At 39.9% G+C, this 22,737-nt stretch overlaps 1 protein-coding gene across 1 annotated transcript in view; it reads right to left on the bottom strand.

The window, feature by feature from the left end:
* Nucleotides 1-22,737, bottom strand: part of LOC121296662 (phosphoinositide 3-kinase regulatory subunit 5-like) — a 30,763-nt gene continuing 8,026 nt past the window's right edge. Inside the window, exons 2-19 of the mRNA XM_041222430.1 lie at nt 13,211-13,323; nt 10,423-10,523; nt 9,595-9,663; nt 9,209-9,347; nt 6,880-6,949; nt 5,680-5,854; nt 5,177-5,345; nt 4,919-5,002; nt 4,216-4,810; nt 3,675-3,825; nt 3,319-3,444; nt 2,789-2,917; nt 2,462-2,555; nt 2,188-2,264; nt 1,790-1,883; nt 1,597-1,679; nt 964-1,079; nt 1-760 (exon numbers count right to left, since the gene is read on the bottom strand). Of these exons, the coding sequence (XP_041078364.1) occupies nt 613-760; nt 964-1,079; nt 1,597-1,679; nt 1,790-1,883; nt 2,188-2,264; nt 2,462-2,555; nt 2,789-2,917; nt 3,319-3,444; nt 3,675-3,825; nt 4,216-4,810; nt 4,919-5,002; nt 5,177-5,345; nt 5,680-5,854; nt 6,880-6,949; nt 9,209-9,347; nt 9,595-9,663; nt 10,423-10,523; nt 13,211-13,310 (2,520 nt within the window). The 5' untranslated portion in view covers nt 13,311-13,323 and the 3' untranslated portion in view covers nt 1-612. The remainder of the gene's footprint in view (nt 761-963; nt 1,080-1,596; nt 1,680-1,789; nt 1,884-2,187; nt 2,265-2,461; nt 2,556-2,788; nt 2,918-3,318; nt 3,445-3,674; nt 3,826-4,215; nt 4,811-4,918; nt 5,003-5,176; nt 5,346-5,679; nt 5,855-6,879; nt 6,950-9,208; nt 9,348-9,594; nt 9,664-10,422; nt 10,524-13,210; nt 13,324-22,737) is intronic.

Consider the following 22,737-nt stretch of genomic DNA (forward strand, 5'->3'; position numbering starts at 1 on the left):
CTATAGCATCTCAGATTAAATTGTTATATTGCTATAGAAAGAAAAAAACAGCATTAAGCATAGTTATTTCGCATCACAAGTATAATCATGTTTAAATCTACTAGTAACATGCACACAGCCTGTATTCAGAAACACAGAATGCATCTGAATAGGCAGCCGTAGTGTATGTTTTAGTAATGGTACATTTAGTTTCCCTGAATTACTTTTGAGCATTTTAAATTGTATAACAAAAACTATAAACATAACAATAAAAACATTTCCATAAAACATGTAAAGTTATTGCACATTTTAAAAAGTCTGTACAGCCCAGGGAAGTCCACAGTCAAATGGAATAGAATTCCTAAGGTGTTTTTTTTCTTCTTCTTCTTTTTTAACTCCTACATACAGAACATTTTTTAATAGTTGTTGTTTTTTTGGTTTTTTTAATCCCCTCCTCATAAATAACTATTTCCATAATTTTTCAAAATATTTGAGATGGGAGCAGAACTCAGTTCAGGGGAGAGCTCCACTGAAGGTGGAGATGGGGAGAAAGTCAAGGGAGCAGAACTCAGTTCAGGGGAGAGCTCCACTGAAGATGGAGATGGGGAGAAAGTCAAGGGAGCAGAACTCAGTTCAGGGGAGAGCTCCACTGAAGGTGGAGATGGGCAGGCAGAGAAGGGAGCAGAACTCAGGATGGGGAGGCTGCTCCTGGAAGGAGCGCTTCCTTCTAATCCTCCAGAGGATGCTGTTCTCGGGTTTGTAGCACACCGACACCTCACACCTGCACAGCACAGGGGGAAACAGGGGTCAGTGGTCACTCTTAGCAATGTATTTCACCAAAAGATTACATTGAGCTATAAAGCAATCCCAGCTAATCTTACCCAGTATGTATCGCCATCACATTTTCCATTATAAAAGATGCACGCATTGTGGTAAATGAGTATATGATTTTTATTCACGAACAAGACTTGGTAACACACCCACCTGGTAACGCTCTGCAGGATTTTCTTTTCATCCTGGTCGAAGCACACAGCGAAGGTGGTGCTATCGCTCCCTGTAACCTGAACCTTGTCCACTTTCACCTGAGTGGTGTTCATTTGCTAAATAAAGAAAACAAACAGACACTAAAAGACTGACTTGCAAGGCTGGGGGTGGGGAATCCTAGATTCTGTATATACCACAAAAACATCTTTCTGCTAGCTTTATTTAACACCAGCTTCCTTAAACTGCATGACCCCCCAAACAGTACTTCTATGTCGCATTAGTGAGAACAGTGCCATCTGCTGTTTAAACTGAAGAGGTACAGAACATTTATAAAGTGTATATGAAAAGAATCCTAACCTACTACCTTGGATTATAGCCTGAATAATATTTAGAGGCATTTCACATTTGTGGTTATATGTATATATATCTGTTGTTGCTGACCTACCCATGTTCCATATTTATAGTTTCACTGACCTTACCGAAACCAAAACTAAACTAATAAATCTATTTGTCTCATGTTAACTTACGAAGTTCTGCCACGATGAGCCATGGTGGCTGCAGTTAACATTTAATCTATGATACACTTGGCCCGCATCTGAAATCCAGCTCCCCTTAAATGTGAAGACCCCTTACCTGATTGTAGTTCATCTTGGATTTAGAGTTTTGCCTCTTGAGTACCTCGGTCATTGTCAGCTGAAGACATTCCATTTTGGAATCTGCATAAAACATTTTTAAAAATGGACAATGCAACTACATTTCAGCCTTGTGCAACATGTGCCTGAAGTGTAATGAGTAAAGTTTATGGGTGTCAGTATTCAGTATGTACCTAATTCCTCAGGCTTCCTGCAGGCTTTGGTGAGGTTTACAGACGTGCAAACTTTCTCTACACTGTTCCACTGATTCCGGCTGCTTATTGACACCTGGGGGACACAACACAGTGTGGTTATTGTACCGCTTGTTCACAGCAGGATTTAGTGCGCTCCGTTCAAGGTGCAGCCAACATGATCGAAAGTTTTCAAGCCAGACGATTCAGCGGCTGACACAGATCAACAGAAGGAAACATAAATGGAATGAGATGAAGGAAAAAGGCTGATTAACAGAGGCGATGCTGGTGTAGAGGGTCAGTTCTTCTTATTATTAATATATAGTATTATTAGTAGTAGAAGAAGAAGTGTTATCAATTGTATGCACATTTCCAGTTCTGAAACCCCTGGCTAAGCTTACCATGCTGTAGAGAATGCCAAGTGTTAATGGAACAGCTTCTCGCTCCCCACCAATGCCAAATCTCTTACTGCCGGGCCCTGCACAGAATACACAGCACTGGAATAAATAACCAGCATTACATTGAGTAGACACAACTAGGACCACACCCTATCAAGCAAATAGTCATTCCATTCCGTTTCTATCCTTTTCAGCCTCTAATTTGAATCACAGCCCATTATTGGATTCTTGGAAACAGGTTCAGCTCCACAGAACAACTTAAACTAGTCCTGCTCACCTGAAGCTTTAATAGCACGTGTTACTGCTGTGTGCCCCAGTTCCAGGGAATGGATAAACACCTCTGTGTGTGTCTCACCCCCAGCTAGGGTTAACTGCAATAGGAAACAAGGGTGGGGGGGGGGGAGCACAGATTAAAATGCTTTCCTAGATCATTAGTATCATTAATTGAAATGCATTGCACACAGTGACACCTGTTGTGTGGATATTGTAATTGCACTGTGCATTTTAAAAGGTTTTTTTGCAGGGAATTTGTCAACCCATTCAGCCAGCCTTCCCCTCCCAGATAGCTGTGAATGAGAAGAGGCTGACTTGGCTTGTTACCTACCTCAGCCTGGTAGAGCTGGACCAGCACAGTTTGAGCTGCGTGTCTACAGTAGTACAGCACCATGTCTGCTAAAATGGGAAGCCGCTGCTTGGAATTGTTGAAGGAGTCGGTCTCAATCTTGGAGGCTTGCTGTGAAACACACAGGCAGATTAAGTAAACGTCTTCAATGCAATACCCTACGAGTCACTCATCCAGCCATAGCACCAGAGCTCCCCTAGATTCAGCTTTTTGGGGCAATTGCATGGAAGTCGGAGTACGACCTGGGAATAAAATGCCTATGCTAGAGAACACTAACTCAAAAAGTGAGAAAAATACATCATTTTTATATTCATATTTCTAGCCATTTTTTTGTAATCTGAACAGACAGTACTAAACCCCAATTCTTTTTGCTGATGTTGCAAAAATAGTATTTTTTAGTAAGGTGCAAGTTCACAGTAAGTGTTAAGCTGTTGATTGGAGGTGGTGAGATAAGACTTTCTGTCTGACTGAATTAATAAAGGATTATATTGGTTGCAGGTATGCAGCCTCACCTGGCACAGAACACCAATGGGCAGACTCAGTAAACTGAGGATGTTGCGATCGTACCAGGGATCTAGCATTCCAATGTAGCGTGCAATATCGTTGGTGCTGTCCTCCAAACCAGCTGGGTTTAATGCCTGCAAATCCACAGCACAGACATTAAGGTTAAGTAAGTAAGCAAGCATCTACAGTACCACAAACAAATGGGTGGGTCTGCACAGTGACTTAGTGTATTACAGCAATAGGACACATTGCACATTGAGTTTATACATATACATATACATATACATATACATATATGACATGTATCTTGGCTTGAGGTTGTGAACATTGCAGTAACAAAACCACTGATTCCTGGGTTATTTACCATGGGTGCTGCTGGTCGCATAGGGCTGTCTGGCACACCGTTAGGGAATGAACCTGGCACTGCAGGGCAGTTGGAGTTCCTCTTTACAGGAATGAAATAGAACTGGAACTTGAAGTACCTCGACAGTCTGGGACACCTGCTTTCTTGCAGTCTGTAAGAAATGGAAATACTGGTATTGAGCATCAGACTGATACACTGTATCTTTGTGAAACTCATAATTGTATTTTTAAGTTTTGATAATAAAACTAATAGACTGTATATACATGGCATTATGTGGTTAGGGTTAGGGTGACAATAATGATCGTGGTTGTCATTGAAAGATAGTGATGCATAGGTCATATCCAGAAGATGAAGCAAGTTTTGTAACGGTTCAGCCAAAAAAGCTACAAAAAAAAAAGGGTTTGGAAGGCATTCTGTTTTTCATACTGTATGTACATAATAAATATCATATTAGGAACTAAGATTTCTAGAGGGCGAAGGTTACAATGACAGAATGAACAGATCGTCAAAGCACAGACCATGCATGGGCGCCTTCACTCACCTGAGATTACTGTACGCCCGTGCCACTTTCCCAGAGATCTGATCGGCTCCGAAGACGACCACCCTGAGCGTCGTGGCTTTGCTGTCGTCGTCGCAGCTCAGGAAGGGCCTCCGTCTGAAGTAGGCGGTCTTCAGAGACTGCCTCTCGGCTCTCAGCAAGCACGCTTGCTGCGGCAGAGAATTGGACCGGGACTTGACAGGAAAGTTGTTCCTGGACTCTGGACTCCCCAGGCTCTCTGTTCGCCGCAGCGATTGGATGCTCTTGGGCTTGAACAGCCTGGAAATCCTCTTCTTCAGTTTCAGTTTGGGTTTGCTCTGCTTCTCCCTCCTGCTGTCCTCGTCCATGTCCTCGCAGAAGTCGCTGTCCACCCCAGAGGCCACTGACAGCACGGAGGGCATGGAGCAGTTGGAGGCTAAGGAGTAAGTAGAGAACACAGAGTCTTTGGAAGTGGTGGAGAAGGTAGAGGCTCGGTGGTCGTTCATTTCGACTTCATCCTCTATGTCCTCCTCTTCATCATCCAGCTTTTCTTCCTCCGGCTCTGCCAGGGTGATTGGGGGCAGGTCACCCTCACTGCAGAGGATCTCGTTCAAAACATCTGGATGAAAAAGAGGGTTCAATGTCTTGTTACCTTGGTTTAAAACCAAATGCAAGAAATGTCAGCTCACAAACCCTGTTAATATTTTAAGGTAGGTAAAAATGTTACCGAAGTTATCCTTGTCCCAGTGGTACGTGTGGCACTTGGCAATGGGCAGTGGCAAAGTCTGTATGGTACTGCTTGATTTCTCTCCTTTAGAAGACACAAACACAGCAACATTTTGAAAAATAAAACATTATCCTTGTAAAAATACTTTCAATGTGCTTAGTCATCTTTTTTTTTTTATTTCTGAAAATTAAACACAATAATTAATTAAGCTGTACATGCTGCACAACAATATCATTGCCCGCTAGAAAACGGTTTTACCTGCAGGTGTGTTTCCATTTTCTGCAGGCATTCCAGCCTTCTCCCTCAGCTCCTCCAGTTCCCCCTGTATGAACTCCTTGGATTTGACACTGTCTTCCAGAGCAGACGCCGTCTCCAGGATCTCTGTGCTAGCTGAGAAGATCTCCACAAGTTCTTTTAAGTCCTTAGACTACAGGTGACAGATGTTAAGAGATCATTAAAAATTCCAATCCACGTGTTAAAAAAATATAACACCTACCAGATACCGTTTTATACCCAGAAATCCTCCACAATATATTTAGATATTTAATATATATTTATGTTTAAACATGTATTAAGGTAATTAATAAATCAGAAACTCCATCTTGAAGTAAACAATATTCCTCATCTCTCTGGCTTGAGAGTAATGGGAAGGCATGCTTAACGGTTACAATATCCATATGACACAGTCCTAAACTTTGGGTGATGTAGTTAAAAGCCGCACACTTCTTAGGCAGTACGTAGTTCAAAAGGGTATACCTTACCTCTAGTGTCTTCTGTATGTCTTTGGGGGAGTATTTGGCGCCGAAGGTGCATTGATAGGCGTGTTTGATGAGAGTGATGTAGGAGTCCCTCTGGGAGTGCTCCACTGTGCTGAGCTGATCCGCTATAGTCAGGTATTCCTTGGGGACGTCAGCAGGGTTCATCAACAGGACAGTTCTGAAGGGAGAACACAAACTGTGAGGAGAGGATAGGGAATACAGTAGCATGCACCAACCTGCTCACAATTAAACCACAACTACAGGGCGCCTCTTGTGTACAAGGAGACAACTAGGTTGTCTCCAAGTACAGCACTTTTTAAATTAAAAATCAAGGTGCTGCCTCCATTCTCTGTCTGATTTCAATCAGACTGTGCTGTGAGTCAATGGGAACCTTTGTGATGTTTGTTTATTGAAACTGTACCGTGTCCTGCAGATGCTGGATTAAAAGCAAATGCCGGAGAAGTGAGAGTTGTGGAGTAAGTTTCAGTGGATATGGTTTAAATTCTCAGGCTGTATCACAATCTTTAATCAGCTCTAAACAGAGGAAGAGCAGACGCAGTACATCCTGTGAGAGGTGTGATTGAAACGTGATGCGTGCTGCCCCAGTGTACAACACAGGCAGGTCTGGAAAGGAAATAAGGGTGACTGCATGAGCAAGAAAGCAGACCTCTTTAGCTAAACGAAACGACACAATTCATGAAGATGAAGGGAATTGCAAGTGCTGCATACAGTTAGACTTCACGCTTGCATATTGAGTGGGGGCTTAATCATATAATATTATACAGCACTTATAGTTAGAAGTGTTTTAAAATGTCTTCTACTTACAATTATACAACATAATACGGATTCCAGCCTGAAATAAGACATATCTGCTGTAGAAGGTAATTTCAATGCCAGAATATGAAGACACTGATAAAGACTTCTTGTAGCAATTTACTAGTTTCTTTTCAGTACTGGTTCTATTTTAAGGAATGACCTGCTCTGCTTTTAGAATAGAGCCACACCCACAAAGCATTAGCAAGCCACTAAATGCATAAAGCACCAAGCTAATGCATAATGAATGCTCTATGCCCCACTAGGGTTCAAAACTTTGAGTGCAATTAAATAAACAAATAGCAGAAGAAAAAGGGACTAGAGTGTCTGTGGTGAGTGCTGTGAAGCGCTACTGTACACAAGCCCTAAAGCTCAGAAAAAGGAACTCACATTGTTTTTCTTGGGTGATTCTCAGTGGTTAATCCCTGTTCTTCTCTCACAAGCCTCTGGTAGGAAATCCCTATTGAAGAAAAAAAAAAAAAAATTATATTTAATGTGTATATACACACACACACACAGACACACACACACACACACACACACACACACATATATAAACAGGGAATGGTGTATATTTGAACTAAACAGAGGTTTAAATGATCTTTCTAGTGACAGAACAGTGAGTACCTTGTACATCAACTAAATAATTATACTTCCTATCTCTCACACTGGGCTTCTTATGGAAGCTTTGTGGAGTATTTCTAAATCATTTGTCATTAAGTCCTGTTTTTTGAAAGGTGAAAATTTTATGTTAAACCTGACGGTGCCAGAAGAAACTATAACCCTGAGCAAGTCACTGAACCTCCTTGTGCTCTGTCTTTCGGGTGAGACGTTGTTGTAAGTGACTCTGCAGCTGATGCACAGTTCACACACCCTAGTCTCTATATAGCCATGGATAAAGGTGTCTGATAATAATACTAATAATAATAATAATAATAATAATAATAATAATAATAATAAATAATAATAATAATAATAATAATAATAATAATAAATAATAATAATAATAATAATTAAAAAAAAAAAAAAACAGGATTATATATCCAGAGACCTTTTACAATGTATTACAAAAAACAAACTAGCCTAGCTATGTTCTGTAATTTCATAAAACTTTATAGAAATTTGGAGTTTCCCTCCCAGAACAGTGAGATAAATAGATAAACATAACTTCATCAGATAAATATATGTGTGTGTGTGTGTGTGTGTGTGTGTGTGTGTGTGTGTGTGTGTGTGTGTGTGAGAAACAGACTACGTCCTGGAAGGCAGAGGGTCAACACACTGGCCCAGGACCGTCACATCCCACTGATCCATCTGCGTAATCATTTGCGGAGGCTGCAGCCCGAGAAATTTCAAGAAGAAATAACCTGAGCATCAGCAGAATGACTGGAGCTCGCCGTCTGCATGAAAATGATTTGCACGCTCAGGGGCCGATCAGGGGTAACATGCTGTCAGCTGAGAGATGAAATCGACGTCTTCTGTGGCTCAGAGAACATCTGAGGTGGCAGCAGAGATAGTGGGGGAGTGTTTTATTCTCTGATGAATGCAGTTTTGCCCTTGACAGACCTGATGGAAGACAACGTGTGGAGACGTCGTGGTGAGCGTCATGCTGACGGTTGTGTTTTTCAAGCATGATGTGGGGAGGAATCTCCTTTAACACAAGAATGCCAGATTGAGTGCAACCTTACTGCTCAGTGATACAGTGACAAAGTCCTTGAGGTAAGAGTTTTTCCGTTCCTGCAAGCCAGTCCGAAAGTGTCGATTTTCCAGCAGGACAATGCAAGACCACACAGTGCTAGGATTACACGACTTCAAGAAAACAATGCTGAGGTCTTGCCGTAGCCAGCTTTTTCTCCTGACCTGAGTCCAATACAGTATCTGTGGGACAAAATCGCCAGTGCCATCGACAGAAGACAACCACGACCAGCCAGCCTTCACAAGCTGGCTGCAGCTGCACAGGAAGAGTGGCGGAACATCTCACAGCAGGCTATCCAGAGGCTGGTCAGGTCTAACGCTTCCAGGATTGAGTTAATGCTCAGGGAGGTCATACCCAATACCAACATTGTCATGTTTTCATTTTAACAGTGTGTCACATTTCATACTGAAAACTTAGCATGATTCTTTGTTCTGGATTTTTGTTCACATTTTCTGTGTTACATTTCTTTATGAATAAAGCAAACCACCATGACATTGGAAATTCCAGAAATGACAGTAGTAAAAAGTTACTATGGAAACAGCGGAAACAAACAAAAACACAAACCGCAGCTAACACAAGAGGTGAAACAGATACTTCAACAGATGTGAGGAGCACCACTTCTACTTCCCATTTCTGAGTTAATTCATAAAATCACTTCCATTCTTAATGTGCACCACTTGTGAGCAAAACTGCACCATGGGATCTGTTTTCATTATTTGAACGTCCCAACACATTCAACCAACTTGAAATGACTGCAACTGTGTTTCACTTGAAATGCATTAAAAAGATGAAAATATGCCATTTGATGATTAGATGTATATTTTTTATGTGAATCTTGAGTTTTATAGCATTCATCAACTTAATGACTCAATTCAACCTGGAATGTAAACAACATCTATAAAATTAAGTGCTATAAAGTTGAGTAAACCCTATGAAATACAGTGGATACTAATAAAATAATTGCAAGATTCTACCTGTAGGTGGTGCCGCACTGTCGCCACAAGCCTGTTTTTCTTTCCTAGTTACCTGGTGTCTTCAGCTCCTGGTGGATGAATGTCAGCAGGTCTCTGCAGATGCTGCAGTAGGGCTCAGGCCAGGTGAGGAATCTGTGATATATCTCACAGGCTTCTTTCAGCAGCGTGCAGTCCGGTGGGAAGTGGGGAGTCTGAAAGCAAAACAACATCTCCCCCTTAATAACAGTGCTGTCTGTGCTGCTACTGTATAACTGGTAATATTTCACACCATATATCACCACTGAACTAATGTTGCCACATGAGATGTACAATCTACAGTAGGTCTATTAAGTAACAACAGCATTGAACTTTTTGTTCACTGTGCAGAATATTCAATCAAACTACTGTAGTGTACCAGCCCCTGCGACAGCACAGTATTTAACGGTTCTCTTCTGTTACCCGCAGAACTGTAGAGAAGAACATCAAAGCCAAAGGAGCGACGAGAACATATTCGAAATTGGCTTGCACCTTAAAAAAAAAAAAAAAAAAAAACAACATGAAAATCAGCCATACCCGGGACAGACTTGATGGTGGTTCTGCAGGACAACACTATACAACAGAACAGAAGTATCAGAAGTATGGATACACAGGACACATGCATAGGAGTCCAGGAGATGGTTGCTGGGTGACAGTCTGTTCAGTGAACTTCATCCCTAATCTGCATGAGTCTAGGGTCACACTAGCTGTGCTATTGGAGCAGGGCAAAGGCTGAGCAGAAACAGATGACCATGTGCCCAGCAAGTAAGCATCCTAACCACAATGGAAAAGATCTGTATCTGCATTTGTGGTTTTAGAGCTTCTAACCTCGTCTCATCTCTCCAGACAGGGGGACAGAATCCGTAACAGCAGTGCATCACACAACACTGCCTGTTAGATTTTTGGCAGTTATTAACAAGGGAACAGTCATTACAAGGTTTCTTGTAAATGCTTTTGTTACACACATGTTGCCTTAGCCTGGTATTATTGATTATAATTGTCTAATGTCTTTCATAACATCCCAAATAACACATTATTTACTGCTACTGTGATGTACACTATAATGTATAATTTAAAAAGTGAATCACAAGGATTAATGGTGAATACAGCAGAGCAGGGCAAATACCATGGTAAAAATTAAAAACCAGCTTGGGAAACTGCCAGTATAGCATGGTAACAGGCCAGCGCCGTGTTGAATAATAAAGCTGAACTGCAGGTGCTTTGTCAGTGCGTGTGTTCTGCTGTGTTTACCTCTCTGGTTCTCTTCAGTATCTGCTGCAGGAGGATGAGGAAGTTTCCTGGGTCTCTGTTCACCAGCTCCTCCAGGCTCCAGCGGTTCATACACAGGCCCACTGGAGGGCAGGAAGAGGAGGTGAGAAAAACAAAAGAAAAAAAGCTCAAGACAACATCGGGCCCTGTTTAACATTTTTTTTTTTCTGTTTTTTGTTTTTTTGTAAAATAAAGAACAAGCATCCCACCCAGTCACTCGGAAGAAGTAGTATAAAAACTAAAACAACATGTAGGAAAATGTGAGAAAAGAATTTGACTTCCATCCATTTTAAAATGTGTTGAAAATGCCCTTTCACTTCAGCTAAATATCCAAGTTTAAGGGACATGCAGTGAGAACAAATGTAACAGAGGCGTGAAAGGAAAGTACCAAAGATGTGCAATTACAGAAAGCGTGATTACAGTATTACTCCTTTTTTACCCTTAATACCCCCGTACCTCATCATTACAGCACAGTGCAAAATATAGGCCCATTATTCCAAGAAGGGGTGTGGTTGCATGACGAAAACATATTCAGCTGTTTCTCAGTAGGTTAGAAAATGTATTCCTGACACAGATAACACCAGCATAAACAGCTCCTATTATCCAAACTGGGCTAGGTCTGCTGTTAAGAACACCACAAACCCTAAAAACATGTCAACAGCATGTGTACTGCAATGACAAATGGCTAGTATTTAAAAAGCACATCACAATTTTGAATGCATGCACCTCTTTTCAGTTCAACTTTTCAGCATGCGCTGTTTTTGTGTCATTCATCAGCCCTACAGTTTCAGTAACGCAGGATGGTACAACATGCACAAATAGATTTTTTTTAATAGCGCTGGATCTGTCCAGTTTTAGTCTGATGGTTTAATGTGACTGAAGCGAAACCTTTAATGATGCAGCTTATTTTTTTTAATGCAAGCTTGTTAGCAAACAAGCCTGATGCAGGTAAGATAACCAGCCTGAAAATAATATACAGTTAATCTGTATCACATCTAATGTAACTAATAGAGCACTGCCTGCACTGCCTTCCTGTTATTTCACACGTGTCATGTTTTTAACAGAGGATACAGCAACAACATTAGACACATCAGAAAACACTTTTCTTTTGCAGGAACTGTCTGACATACTATAGTAAACGCTTCTTTGCACACAGAGGATCAAACCTGTGTTTGGTGGGCAAGTGTATTAGTGAATGCATTTAAGAATGATTTTCCTTAAATAAAGCATACAATTAAAACTGTAGAAGGATGCATAATAGTATAATTAAATAAAACACTTTAATCAAACTACCAACCCATTAGAAGGACGGCTTTTATCCTTCTAGAAAATGTGGCTAATCTCGTTCTTCAAAAAATAATAGAATGGTTATTCACTACATAAAACTGATGGTTATGAGGGAACAAATTTATCTTCATTTATTATAAACCAACCCTATTTTAAGCATCAATATATAAGTATTTCTACCATTACCAGTTTGATTCAAAAATGGTAGAAAACAACGACCAGACTGAAGTGCGTCAGCCCTGAACGAATGAAACCGTTAATCTTCGAGGCAGAGTAGGGCAAACTGTCCTGAACGTATTCATGTGGGATGAAAAAGTGTGTCAAAAAGATTTGTAACAGTCTTATCTGAGAAATGTTCACCAACATTTAAATTCAGTATCTTTTTCTAATTGATCGTGAATATAATACATTTAAAGAAGAGGGGGTAGAGGGGATAGGAACCTACATAACCTAAATTCAGGACTACACTAGACTAGGAAGTCGAGGGACTTGAGACTGCCATCTAGTTGGAGCCATGCGAAGTGCAGTTGATCTGTGTGACACAGTGGGGTTCATTGATATAAAAGCATGAAGCAGCACACAAGTGTGTGTACCTGGCACTCAGGGAGTTAAGGTCTGTGTGGGTGCAACCGAAGTACCAAGGCTGCGTGTTTGTGTGGGTGGCCAGAACCATCTGCAGGAATGAAGAATAGGATATTGCCCTTTTCTGAACACAGTTTTGTGAGTGCAAGGGCACTACCCACTCAAACCCACCCATCCTCCACTACCTAACCTCAGTGCTGGCAGCTCCATGCGGTTACTTCCTTTTCTGCCAGTGTGTTACCAAAAAAAAAAAACAGGTCTACTTGGCATTTTATTAAAACAACACATCTGCTATCTGTTTTTTTTTCTCCTCAATATGACATTTTGATGATGGTGGCATTTATCTATCTGTTAATGTTCCTTGTTTATGCAGTTTTAAAACCTTTCACTCTGTCACCCAAGAAGCACAGAAACAGAGACCAATTTGCACAGCTTCTTGTGAAAGAAAAATGTAAAACTGCAAATGATACAAACCACTAACAGGCAACCCAGAAGTTTAATTTAAGGACTGCTTTTTTCCTCCTGATTTGTAACACTAACTGTTAAATATTTCTAACGTGATATCAATATTAGCTTGCATTTAATATAACAGTCACTTTTTTAGTTAATTAAATGATTACCATATGATTTTAACGGCGCTTGTAAAGACGTTATTGGAGTAATGAGATGAGTGGTAAATAAGTTATATGAATTAATGCCATGAACAGCTTTTGTTAATATGGTAGTAATTTAGCTGTTAACTTAACTTAAAAAGTGCTGCTGGTGGTTGGACGTAAGACAAGGAAAACTTTAGAGATTCTAAAAGAAACTTTCTGAATTTAATGGCAAGCGTTTTGATTATATGTCTTCGGATGAAGTCTTCTCGAGAGGAGAGGCACCTGACACACAAAGTTCCACCAACCTGTCCATGTGTCCATGGAGAAGGGGTCTCTGCCCAGCCGGTGAAGGCAGCGCTCCAGTGCATGATGGATCCGGTCCTCGGTGCACGTGGTGTGCTGCATCTTAAAACATCACCTGGCAAGGAAATGGGAAACGCATGTTAACCTGAGCTCAGGGTGCACTAACCTGCCCTATAGGCATACAATACCTTGCAAACAACATGCGCAGGTGTCAGAGCATTTTACAACAACAGGGAATCCATCTGGATCGCATCAAGCACGGATATATGCTACAGTCTTGGTTGATTCCCTGTAGTGCTGTACAAGTTTCCTATGAAATCCAGCCGTGGCTAAGGGCACAGGTTGATTAAATACATCTCTCAGCTATATATGTGAAAGAGGGTTTATACCAACAGCTGAGTGTCACTATCCATTAATGCTAAACTTTTTTGCTTAGTCTTTCTAGAACCAAGCATAACTTATTACACAAGAATATGACACAGGAGAGACGCCCTCTCAGTATCATTCCTGGTTACTACAAGGGTGTGGATCTTAGCCATTTGCTCCAGGAGGACAGGGTGAGTCACAGATACTGTGCTAGCATTCAGACTCAGGGGGGCTCCTGGAATCATGCATACTGTAGTTTGCACAAAGAACCTCCAGACCACACCACTTCCTAACCAAGTAAACATGTAAAAAACAGCTCAGAATAAACCAAAAAAAAAAAAAAAAAAAAAGCACTGTCTGCCACTCGAAAACACTACTGTTCTCAGCACTCAGACACATATTCATAGAAAAAAAGGCTTATATTTATAGAAATAAGGGTGTTATATAAAGCATACCCATGCTTTCTGCTTAATGTAGCTCAATAATGTTCATCCCAGAAGGAAAGTGCTTGGGTGGATAGACCACACGCCTATACCTGCTGTCAGCAGGTAGTTTTAAATGAAACAAGATGCTACTGTATACTCTTATGCCGTCAGGGAAAATTAAGAAAGCCTCCTCTGAAAGAAAACCCAAATTACTCTTTTCAGTAGTTTTACAGCTGCCATCACAAGGTCCAGTTTATTTACCAGTTTACACTTGGTTTATTTCAGACGCTGATATGTCCCTTGGCTTCCTCATTTTAAACCATAGCCGCTCCTAACCATGAGACAACCAAGCAGGAGCTATTCACTCATAGAAAGTGCAAAACTGACTGGACTGCACATTAACTTCTACATGATCCGCTGCAGATTCAATTCATTAGCCACAAACATGTGGGGTTTCCTGACTGAGAGAAACAAACAAAACTGGAACATGCACTTCCCTCATTTTCTTGTTGTGTGCTAACTTGTTTTCATATTTTATGTACCAGACTTCATCAGAAGAAGTGTAAGGATGTATTGGGAAACATGCACATTTTCTAAAATATTTTACACTAAAAAATGAACAGGTAATTAATTTTGAGATTATAGCCCTATTACATAGCAATTACACTGTAACTACACAAGCCTGCATCAAATGCAGCACAAACACAACAATACATCACATTCTGTAATTAAACACTTAGATAGATTGTAACCATACAACCAGCATTGTAATCTATGTGTTATTGCAGTGAGACACTTAATACTGACACATTCTGCCGTATGCCTCTTCATTCAGATACAGCTTAGTTGATTTGTGCAAAAAGACCCTAGCTATTCCATACAGCTCAAACCTTGCACCAAGGGTAGTTTATCAGAGTACAGTTTGAAAATCATCAATTTAGGAGGCTGCGTGGTCCAGTGGTTAAAGAAATGGGCTTGTAACCAGCAGGTCCCCGGTTCAAATCCCAGCTCAGCCACTGACTCACTGTGTGACCCTGAGCAAGTCACTTCACCTCCTTGTGCTCTGTCTTTTGGGTGAGATGTTGCTGTAAGTGACTCTGCAGCTGATGCATGGTTCACACACCCTAGTCTCGTATCTTGTAAAGCGCTTTGTGATGGTCGTCCACTATGAAAGACGCTATAAATAAAAATAAAGATTATTATTATTATTATTTAATGAGGATCCAAAAAATCCAGGTTACAAGCCAACTATGCTTCTATTCAATGTATTATCAGCTTCGTCATATAGCTCTACACCACATGAACCACACTATTGCTGTTACACTTCATGAAGCCTGACTAGCAAATGTGTGTTGATTTACCAGATGGGGAATGCAGTTCAACACACAGCTGCCCCCTCGACACAGGCACTGGAGGAAGAATGTCTTCCTGGACATCCTGTCAAAGAAAAAGCAGGAAGCGCCGGGTCTGTCCAGAGACTTATCTGTGAGCTCACATAGAAAACTGATCCAGAACGCGGGAAAGAAAACCAAGCAAACCTACCTCTTCTGGGGTCATTAATTCCAAAGCTTGCAACATTAACCGTTTCATTCTGCTGCAGAGGTCAGAAGGTAACATCCATCATGGATCCTTTATGGCTGAATATTTCTCAGAAGCACATTGTTTAGATGGCAGAGCTGTTGGTGAAACAGCAGTCCTGAGATCACAGAGCATGTGCTGCACCAGCATACAGGAGCTTGTTTTTGTGTGTGTGTGATTGTCCAGTTGATACCAGTGCATCAGATACTGTGTGGGATTTGCATGCCAAGCAATACGGAGTGACAGGCCGATTTGCATTTCTTTATTCTACCGATAAACATTAGTAAAATCTATTGTTATATCAACATTCCAAGAAAAGGAAAATCAGTAAATAACAGGTGAATATGCATGATGTTTTACGGTTAACAAGGTATCATACAAAATGACTGCTAGTTTGGATTTTAAGAAAACAATGACAGCACGCTGTACATGATAGTGAATGTGGTACACCTTTAAAGAACTTTGTAAATGCAGTCTCAATGCAGCAGACTTAAAGAACCAGAGCCATGAGATGAAGGGTGCTACAGTAGGTGTAAGCAATTGCACACAGAAAGGATTGCGGCTGTACTCATTCAACCATCTAACGCATCATGTGCATTGCACGGCACAAGCCGCAACAAAGTCCCTTCATATCCCTTTGAAAAATGAATTGTCTCTGTGCAATCGCAAAGGTCCAACAGGGTTACTTCGCTTATATAACTCCAATAAAAATAATTGTTGTTCTGAGCTTTTTGCATGGGTTTAAATTATGTTCAGTCAATCGTAGTACTCTGATTTGCCAACGCCATTTTATTGAAAAAGAAGTGATTTTTATTACTTTGCTTAAAGGGACAGTCAAATGCATGCCTGTACAATGTTTGATTTTAAAAAGGGATTCTAAAATACCGCGCTCCTCATGCTTGTACTTTCAAGCAAGACCTCTCAAAACTACAGTGTGTGCTCACTGTCTTTTATCTGAACAATACATAGACAACACTCTCCTGAAAGGAATCCCCTACATGTATTCTGTAATATAGAAAAGATACCTCTCAATACAGCAGGACTAGGAGCATGTGCTTCTGTGTCCAGTGCTACCGGAATGACTATGTTTCCTAATAAACAGCAATATTGTGGGAGATTCAGTCTGGTTTTCCCTAATTTGAGGCAGTAATCCTTCACATCGAATCAGCAGCTCTATTTCCCCCCATGTGTTGTTGCTGTGGGAGTTATTGCTACAAGTAGCTAGTGTATCATTATTATTTTATTATTATTATTATTTAATCATTTAGCAGACGTTTTTATCCAAAGCTACTAACAGAAAAGGAACAAAATATAAAAATGCTAAATTATAAGTTTTTAAATGTTTCTTACAAGAAGGAAAAAATTAAACTGAAAAAGAAAAATAAGGACACGTAGAGAAATGGCAGATGAAGACAATGGCAGGAAAGATGAATCCGTAGCAATCCTTCATTGGGGGCAGCAGAAACAGGTGTGCGATGGACGCAGGTGAAAACAACAATTATCATGAGCCAGCTGACCTCAGAGTTTCAAGTCGTGTCTGATTCATTTCAGCAGCTACACACAATGCACACTTCCTTTCTAAATAAAGCCTATAGTCTATTGAGAAGCCAAAAATAAACACATAATTAATAGGTAGGCCTGTAATAACCAAATCTACTTCTCGCAAGATTCACAAGAGCTTTACTTTGCTGTTGTTTCTTTTTATCTAGAATTTATTTTCACTTTGACTCAGCTGCCCTATTACCTGTGACACAGAAAGGTGCTTCCAAAGAGAACAATTTATACGCAACGTAACATTTTGCAGTGCTCTACAACAGAAGCCTCCCTCGCTCAATCTTTGTAACATTTTCTCATTTGCAAAGACTTCTTAAAACCATGATATCCTCCAGTCTTTGTAAAAAAAAAAAAAAAAAAGTAAAATGCAACAGGGAAATGAAGCTTTTATATGCACAGTTAAACCTGGTCATAATGATCACTTACAAATAATAATAAAGTGAAAATCTTTGAATAGGTGATCTGCACTGTTCCATAATAAAATAGTCAATATGCAGGATATAGAGAAATAGTAAAAACATTATTGAGTTCTACCTCTGTTGCTGTAAAAGTGCTGTGAATTTGAATACATGTGTGCAAACGTGACCATGAACATGCTCATGTTTTTGCTCACGCTGCGTTCTACAGCAGGCATGTCAGTTACAATGTTACATTAATAAAATGTTGCAATATGTACAAGGCTGGTGTTGTACTATATAATTTACATAATTTCAGTATCAATGATTCTACAGCACCTTGGTCACATTCCCAAAACCACAAACAGGAAGATAAGCCCTCTGTTCCACTGAGGAAGCAGGTGCTCCAGCGATACGTTATTGTTTTAGGTCAAAAACAGGCTGTATAGCAGGTTAGCTAACACTAAATCACTGCCAATTGTACTTTGTGAAGTCAATATTGTTCGCCAGCTTTGATGTTCCACATAATAATGTGTGTCTATTAAAAGATCATTCACAAATTACACACCAATCCACTCTGAAAAGAGAGGAGCCCCTTCTTTTTTGTATGAGTAATTCAAATTGAGTAAAACAGAGAGCAGGATTCAACCCTGGTAGCTAAGGGATTAAGTTTTCTATCCACTGAGCTACAGCGAGCAATTTGAACAAGACAAAGTCACTGGGTGGTATTTAAATCAGCAGGCCAGGATTATTAATATCCTCATGTTATATTTATTCAACCAGAGGATTTACCCATTGAGACCGAGGCTCTTTTACAAGGGGGTCCCAGAAAACAATAAAAAAAAGACAATTGCAATGTGTAAAGAATTACAATGTGCAAACAACACAGTACAAAACACGTGTGGTTGAAGCTTAATCAGCATCACACAGAGATCAAAGAACAGAATAAATAAGTCAGGCATCTGTTCGTTAAGGTGGAGTGAAAGAGAAGCATTTGCAGGAGGTTCTAATTCCCCTGTTACTCCTCCTGTACCCATTTTGTCCTGTTCCCTGGACTGTAGATTGTAACCTCGCATTTCCATTCACTGCTAGTGATCCCACCGCTCTCTCGAGAAGGCACTCCACCAGTGATTTGTAAAGCAGCTCCACAATGGCAGGTGAAGGGTTAAAGACGATGGCTTATTATTGTATTCACAAACAGCGAAGCAAACAGAGACCCCTGAAGGTACGACAGAAAAACAAAAGGCTGCTTTTAGACCCTGTGCTTCATTTCCTTTTCCTATCGTTGATCTCCTCTGCTGTAACATTTCACAATTGCCATGCAGGGTGAGCAAGAGAGGCTGATACATTTCCAGTGTGAATCTACCTCAGCAAAACACAGCCATGCTCAGCCTGTGCAACCAAATGAGTTCCATTGCATGCTGCGCTGGACAGAACCCTTGTGATATTGACAGCATACTCTGCCATAGTTATAACACGGTGGGGATTATATTATTGTTTTAACAAAATGTTCACGCTGTTATAGTGACTGAACTGTTAGAACGATAAGATCAGACTCCCAACCCGTACTCCTTGAGCAAAGAATTAAATAATAATAATAGAAACACATAACACAGAATAACAGCAAGCAAAATGTGCCTCTATTTATCTCTCAGTTTTGAAGGTTATGTAATATTCATTGCTAATACGCAACAACATTAAAATAGAGATTAGATCATTAAAACCAAGTGTTCAACCAAGTGATTACTTTAAATGCTGTTATTAAGAATCAGCAGTGATATAACAGCTGCAGTAGATTTTGATGGTAAAACTTGGGTTGTGCTCTTGTTTAAGGATCAATGTACAAAACATCTAGAAATGTGTAATTAATGGTTTTAATTACAATACCATATTAATCACGCCTAGAGTGTGCAGCTTGTCATGTAATGTTACAAACCTGTATCTTATAAGGCGTCTTATCAATGCCCTAGTCCCATGTTCTTATAACACTCTATAGCTCTAGTCTATTTTATATTTATTCTGATCAGTAATGCATGTTCTGAGATGCCTGATTGATTGTATTGCTGTGCTACCCTATACCTTTTTAAATGCATCAGTGAGCTGCATGCAGTTACAGAGGGTCTGATTAAGAGTCCATTACACAGCAGCACTTTCTACTCACACCAGCTAATCTGAATTTGGTGCAAAGGTTACACCAGTTTTGTCTGTTTATAGTTAGATTCCTCATACATTTTTAAATAAGATTATTAATTTCAAGAGGGTTTATATATATATATATATATATATATATATATATATATATATATATATATATATATATATATATATAATATTCCTGTTTGTAGAACATGAAAACAAACCCATTTGTCTTAAAATGTAAGAAATGCCGCTCAGAGGAAATGCATTATTTGTTACATTCAGTGCAGAGCAATGTTGGGCAGGGGACAGGTTTCACTTTGGAGGTATTGGCAGGCTTAAACATGACTCTTTATGAAGGCTAGAGGGGTGCATCTGAGTGAAAAACAAAGTGATCTAAAAACAACTGACTGACTGCTTACTGTAATTGAACTTCATATAAAGGGTAGTTGCATATCAATTAAATCCTTACTGTCTCCCTTCAGTCGCTGTGTGCATCATTGTACCATGTGAAGTTCAAAGTTATGCAGAGCAGCTTCTCAAAGTTTTAAAATTTCAAAAAATGAAATAAAAAAAAAAAAAAATCGTGACCAAAGGGGTTATGCCAGAAAATGAGATATCTTTGCCCACTGTGGTACTCTAGCATTTTAATTTAAGACGCTGTGGTATAGAACCCTTGATGACTACTGATGTAGAAGATAAAAGAAAGCACACCTACCTGAAACCCCTTCCAGCAAGGGAGACCTGTTTCACTAACCTGTCATATAAAAATTGAAGGCAGAAAACTGTGGTATACTGTAGCAGATTCAGGAAGTATGGCTGGCTTGGAACCACAGTATACTACAATAAATGAAATTTGATTTTGTCTCACAGAGGTTTACGACAGTCACATGTATTATACCTCTTGAGGACCCTTTCAATGTTGACTCACTCCAATGTGGAAATCCCCACAGGTCAAATAACTAAATGAATGAGCGACATGTTAAAGATACACTCATACAGAAGCTGTATCAAATGCAGACTGAAATATACTGCAGTAAATACTGTAGTACATCTGTATAAGGGTAGTTCTGTTATCTGGAAATAAATGTTTTTAGTCAGTCAAATCACACACCTGCATATTCTGTTGCACAAGAAGGGGAAATGATAATGCCCTTTCACCTATGGTTTGGGAAAGTTAGAAAGTTTTGCAGTGGTACAAGTTTAGGTAGCTTAATGACAGCTCACAGTTTCACTTTGATGACCATGATAACCTAGATCAAAGCCTCCCCATGGTGCTGTTTATAGGGATGCCTTAAACGAAGGTTTGATCAGCATTGCTAAAAAAATATATATCTCACCCTCCTACAAGAGCCACCAAATTATTTGATTCCTTTTCACGTAGACATGCCTTCAACACCTGTGGCTTCTGCCAGTTCCGTTGTCAATTCAACGCTTGCCTTCTTTCTATTCCTTAAGGATATTAGCTTCAAGTATTGCTCATCCTTGTTAGACAGCTTCTTGGCTCTTCCAGTCCTGGGTTTGTCAATTACAGATGATGCTTCTCTGTACGTGTTGATTATGGGTTGGATATCACACCTTGAAAATTGAGTGATGCAAGCTATTTCACTCAATGTTTTTCCTTTTTTATGCCAATGAAGGATAGTAGAAAACACTAGTGGATGCTTTGAGTGATGCTCATAATGCATCAGAGTAGAAAAATGCAACATGTCTAAGACTTTTACACAGCAGTGTATTCACACACACACAGACACACACACACACACACACACACACACACACACACACACACACACACACTATATATATATATATATATATATATATATATATATATATATATATATATATATATATATATATATATACACACACACATCATATCAGCTCTACATGTCTGTTTCTGTGAAAGTACAAGCAACTATGGCAACCAACTAAAAGACAAGTTGTCAGACCCAAGCAATAACCACACGCTGACAAAGCAGAGAAGCCGGCATATGGTGTGCTGTACTTGAGCTATGCATTATCATCAGATACATGTGACATTTGTCTGAGCTGCTGTGGTGTTTAGCATGGAGAGACAAACAGTTCCAGAGGGTTTCTCCGACAGTGGGGTTTTCCTTTCTCTTTTCACTTTCCCCAGTACCAGATTTAATCGTTTTTTAAGGGGGATTTCACCTTTTGCGATCCTATGTCGGACCCTGTCCAACATCATCAAAAAGACATAAAGCACAGGTCTCTAGTAGTGTTTTCTCCAGAAAAAACAGAGAAAACCTTTCAATGGCCGAGTGAGACTGATAGTAGCCAAATGAAGCAGAAAAAAAAGGGCGTATCTGATAGCCCCATTCACCACAGAGATAACACAGACATAAACAAAGGAGATAGCTGCTTCCGCATCCAGGGCTCAAAGACTATCACAGACATTTGCTGATAATGACTTATAGATAATAATGACTTGGATCGCATTATTGAGGAGTTTAGTGATAAAACAAGTGATCAGGAGAGGATTTATCACTACGCACGTCTATGTGAAAAATACAGTGAACAAGTGGTGGGGCTTGGCTGGAAATGCAGTGCTGAGTATTCTTTTGTGACTCAGTGCCTTTTAAACCTGTTTTACTCTGAAAAAATAGCACGTGAATAATAAACAGCATTTGTGAAAATAAATTGGATCTGACGGGTCTGACAAGTTCTGAATAAATGGACCGCTAAGGGTTAACTTTGCTTTAAGATCTCTGCACATCTTTGGGCTTAAGGAGGTGCCTCTGCCTTGCCTTTGGAAGTGAGGTCATTGGTCCAAAATAAGAAGCTAATAAGATAATTTGTAGTCACAGTAAATGTTTGGTGCGTTAAGAAAAGGACTGCTTGAGTGTATTGCATGTAATGTAAAGATCCATTCTCCATGAATTGGAATTGCCAAGTTGACTTAAATAAAAAAAGAATCATATTGAAACTGATAAAACAACAAGGTGCCACACCTTCATTTCTAAAAGATTAAAGAGCTGACTGTTTTCGTGAAACATCTAGAACAGCATAATCATCAGCTACCCATATTTCTAGTTGCGTTGTTCATTA

Source organism: Polyodon spathula, chromosome 21 (genome assembly GCF_017654505.1).
Source record: "Polyodon spathula isolate WHYD16114869_AA chromosome 21, ASM1765450v1, whole genome shotgun sequence".
Taxonomy (NCBI): domain Eukaryota; kingdom Metazoa; phylum Chordata; class Actinopteri; order Acipenseriformes; family Polyodontidae; genus Polyodon; species Polyodon spathula.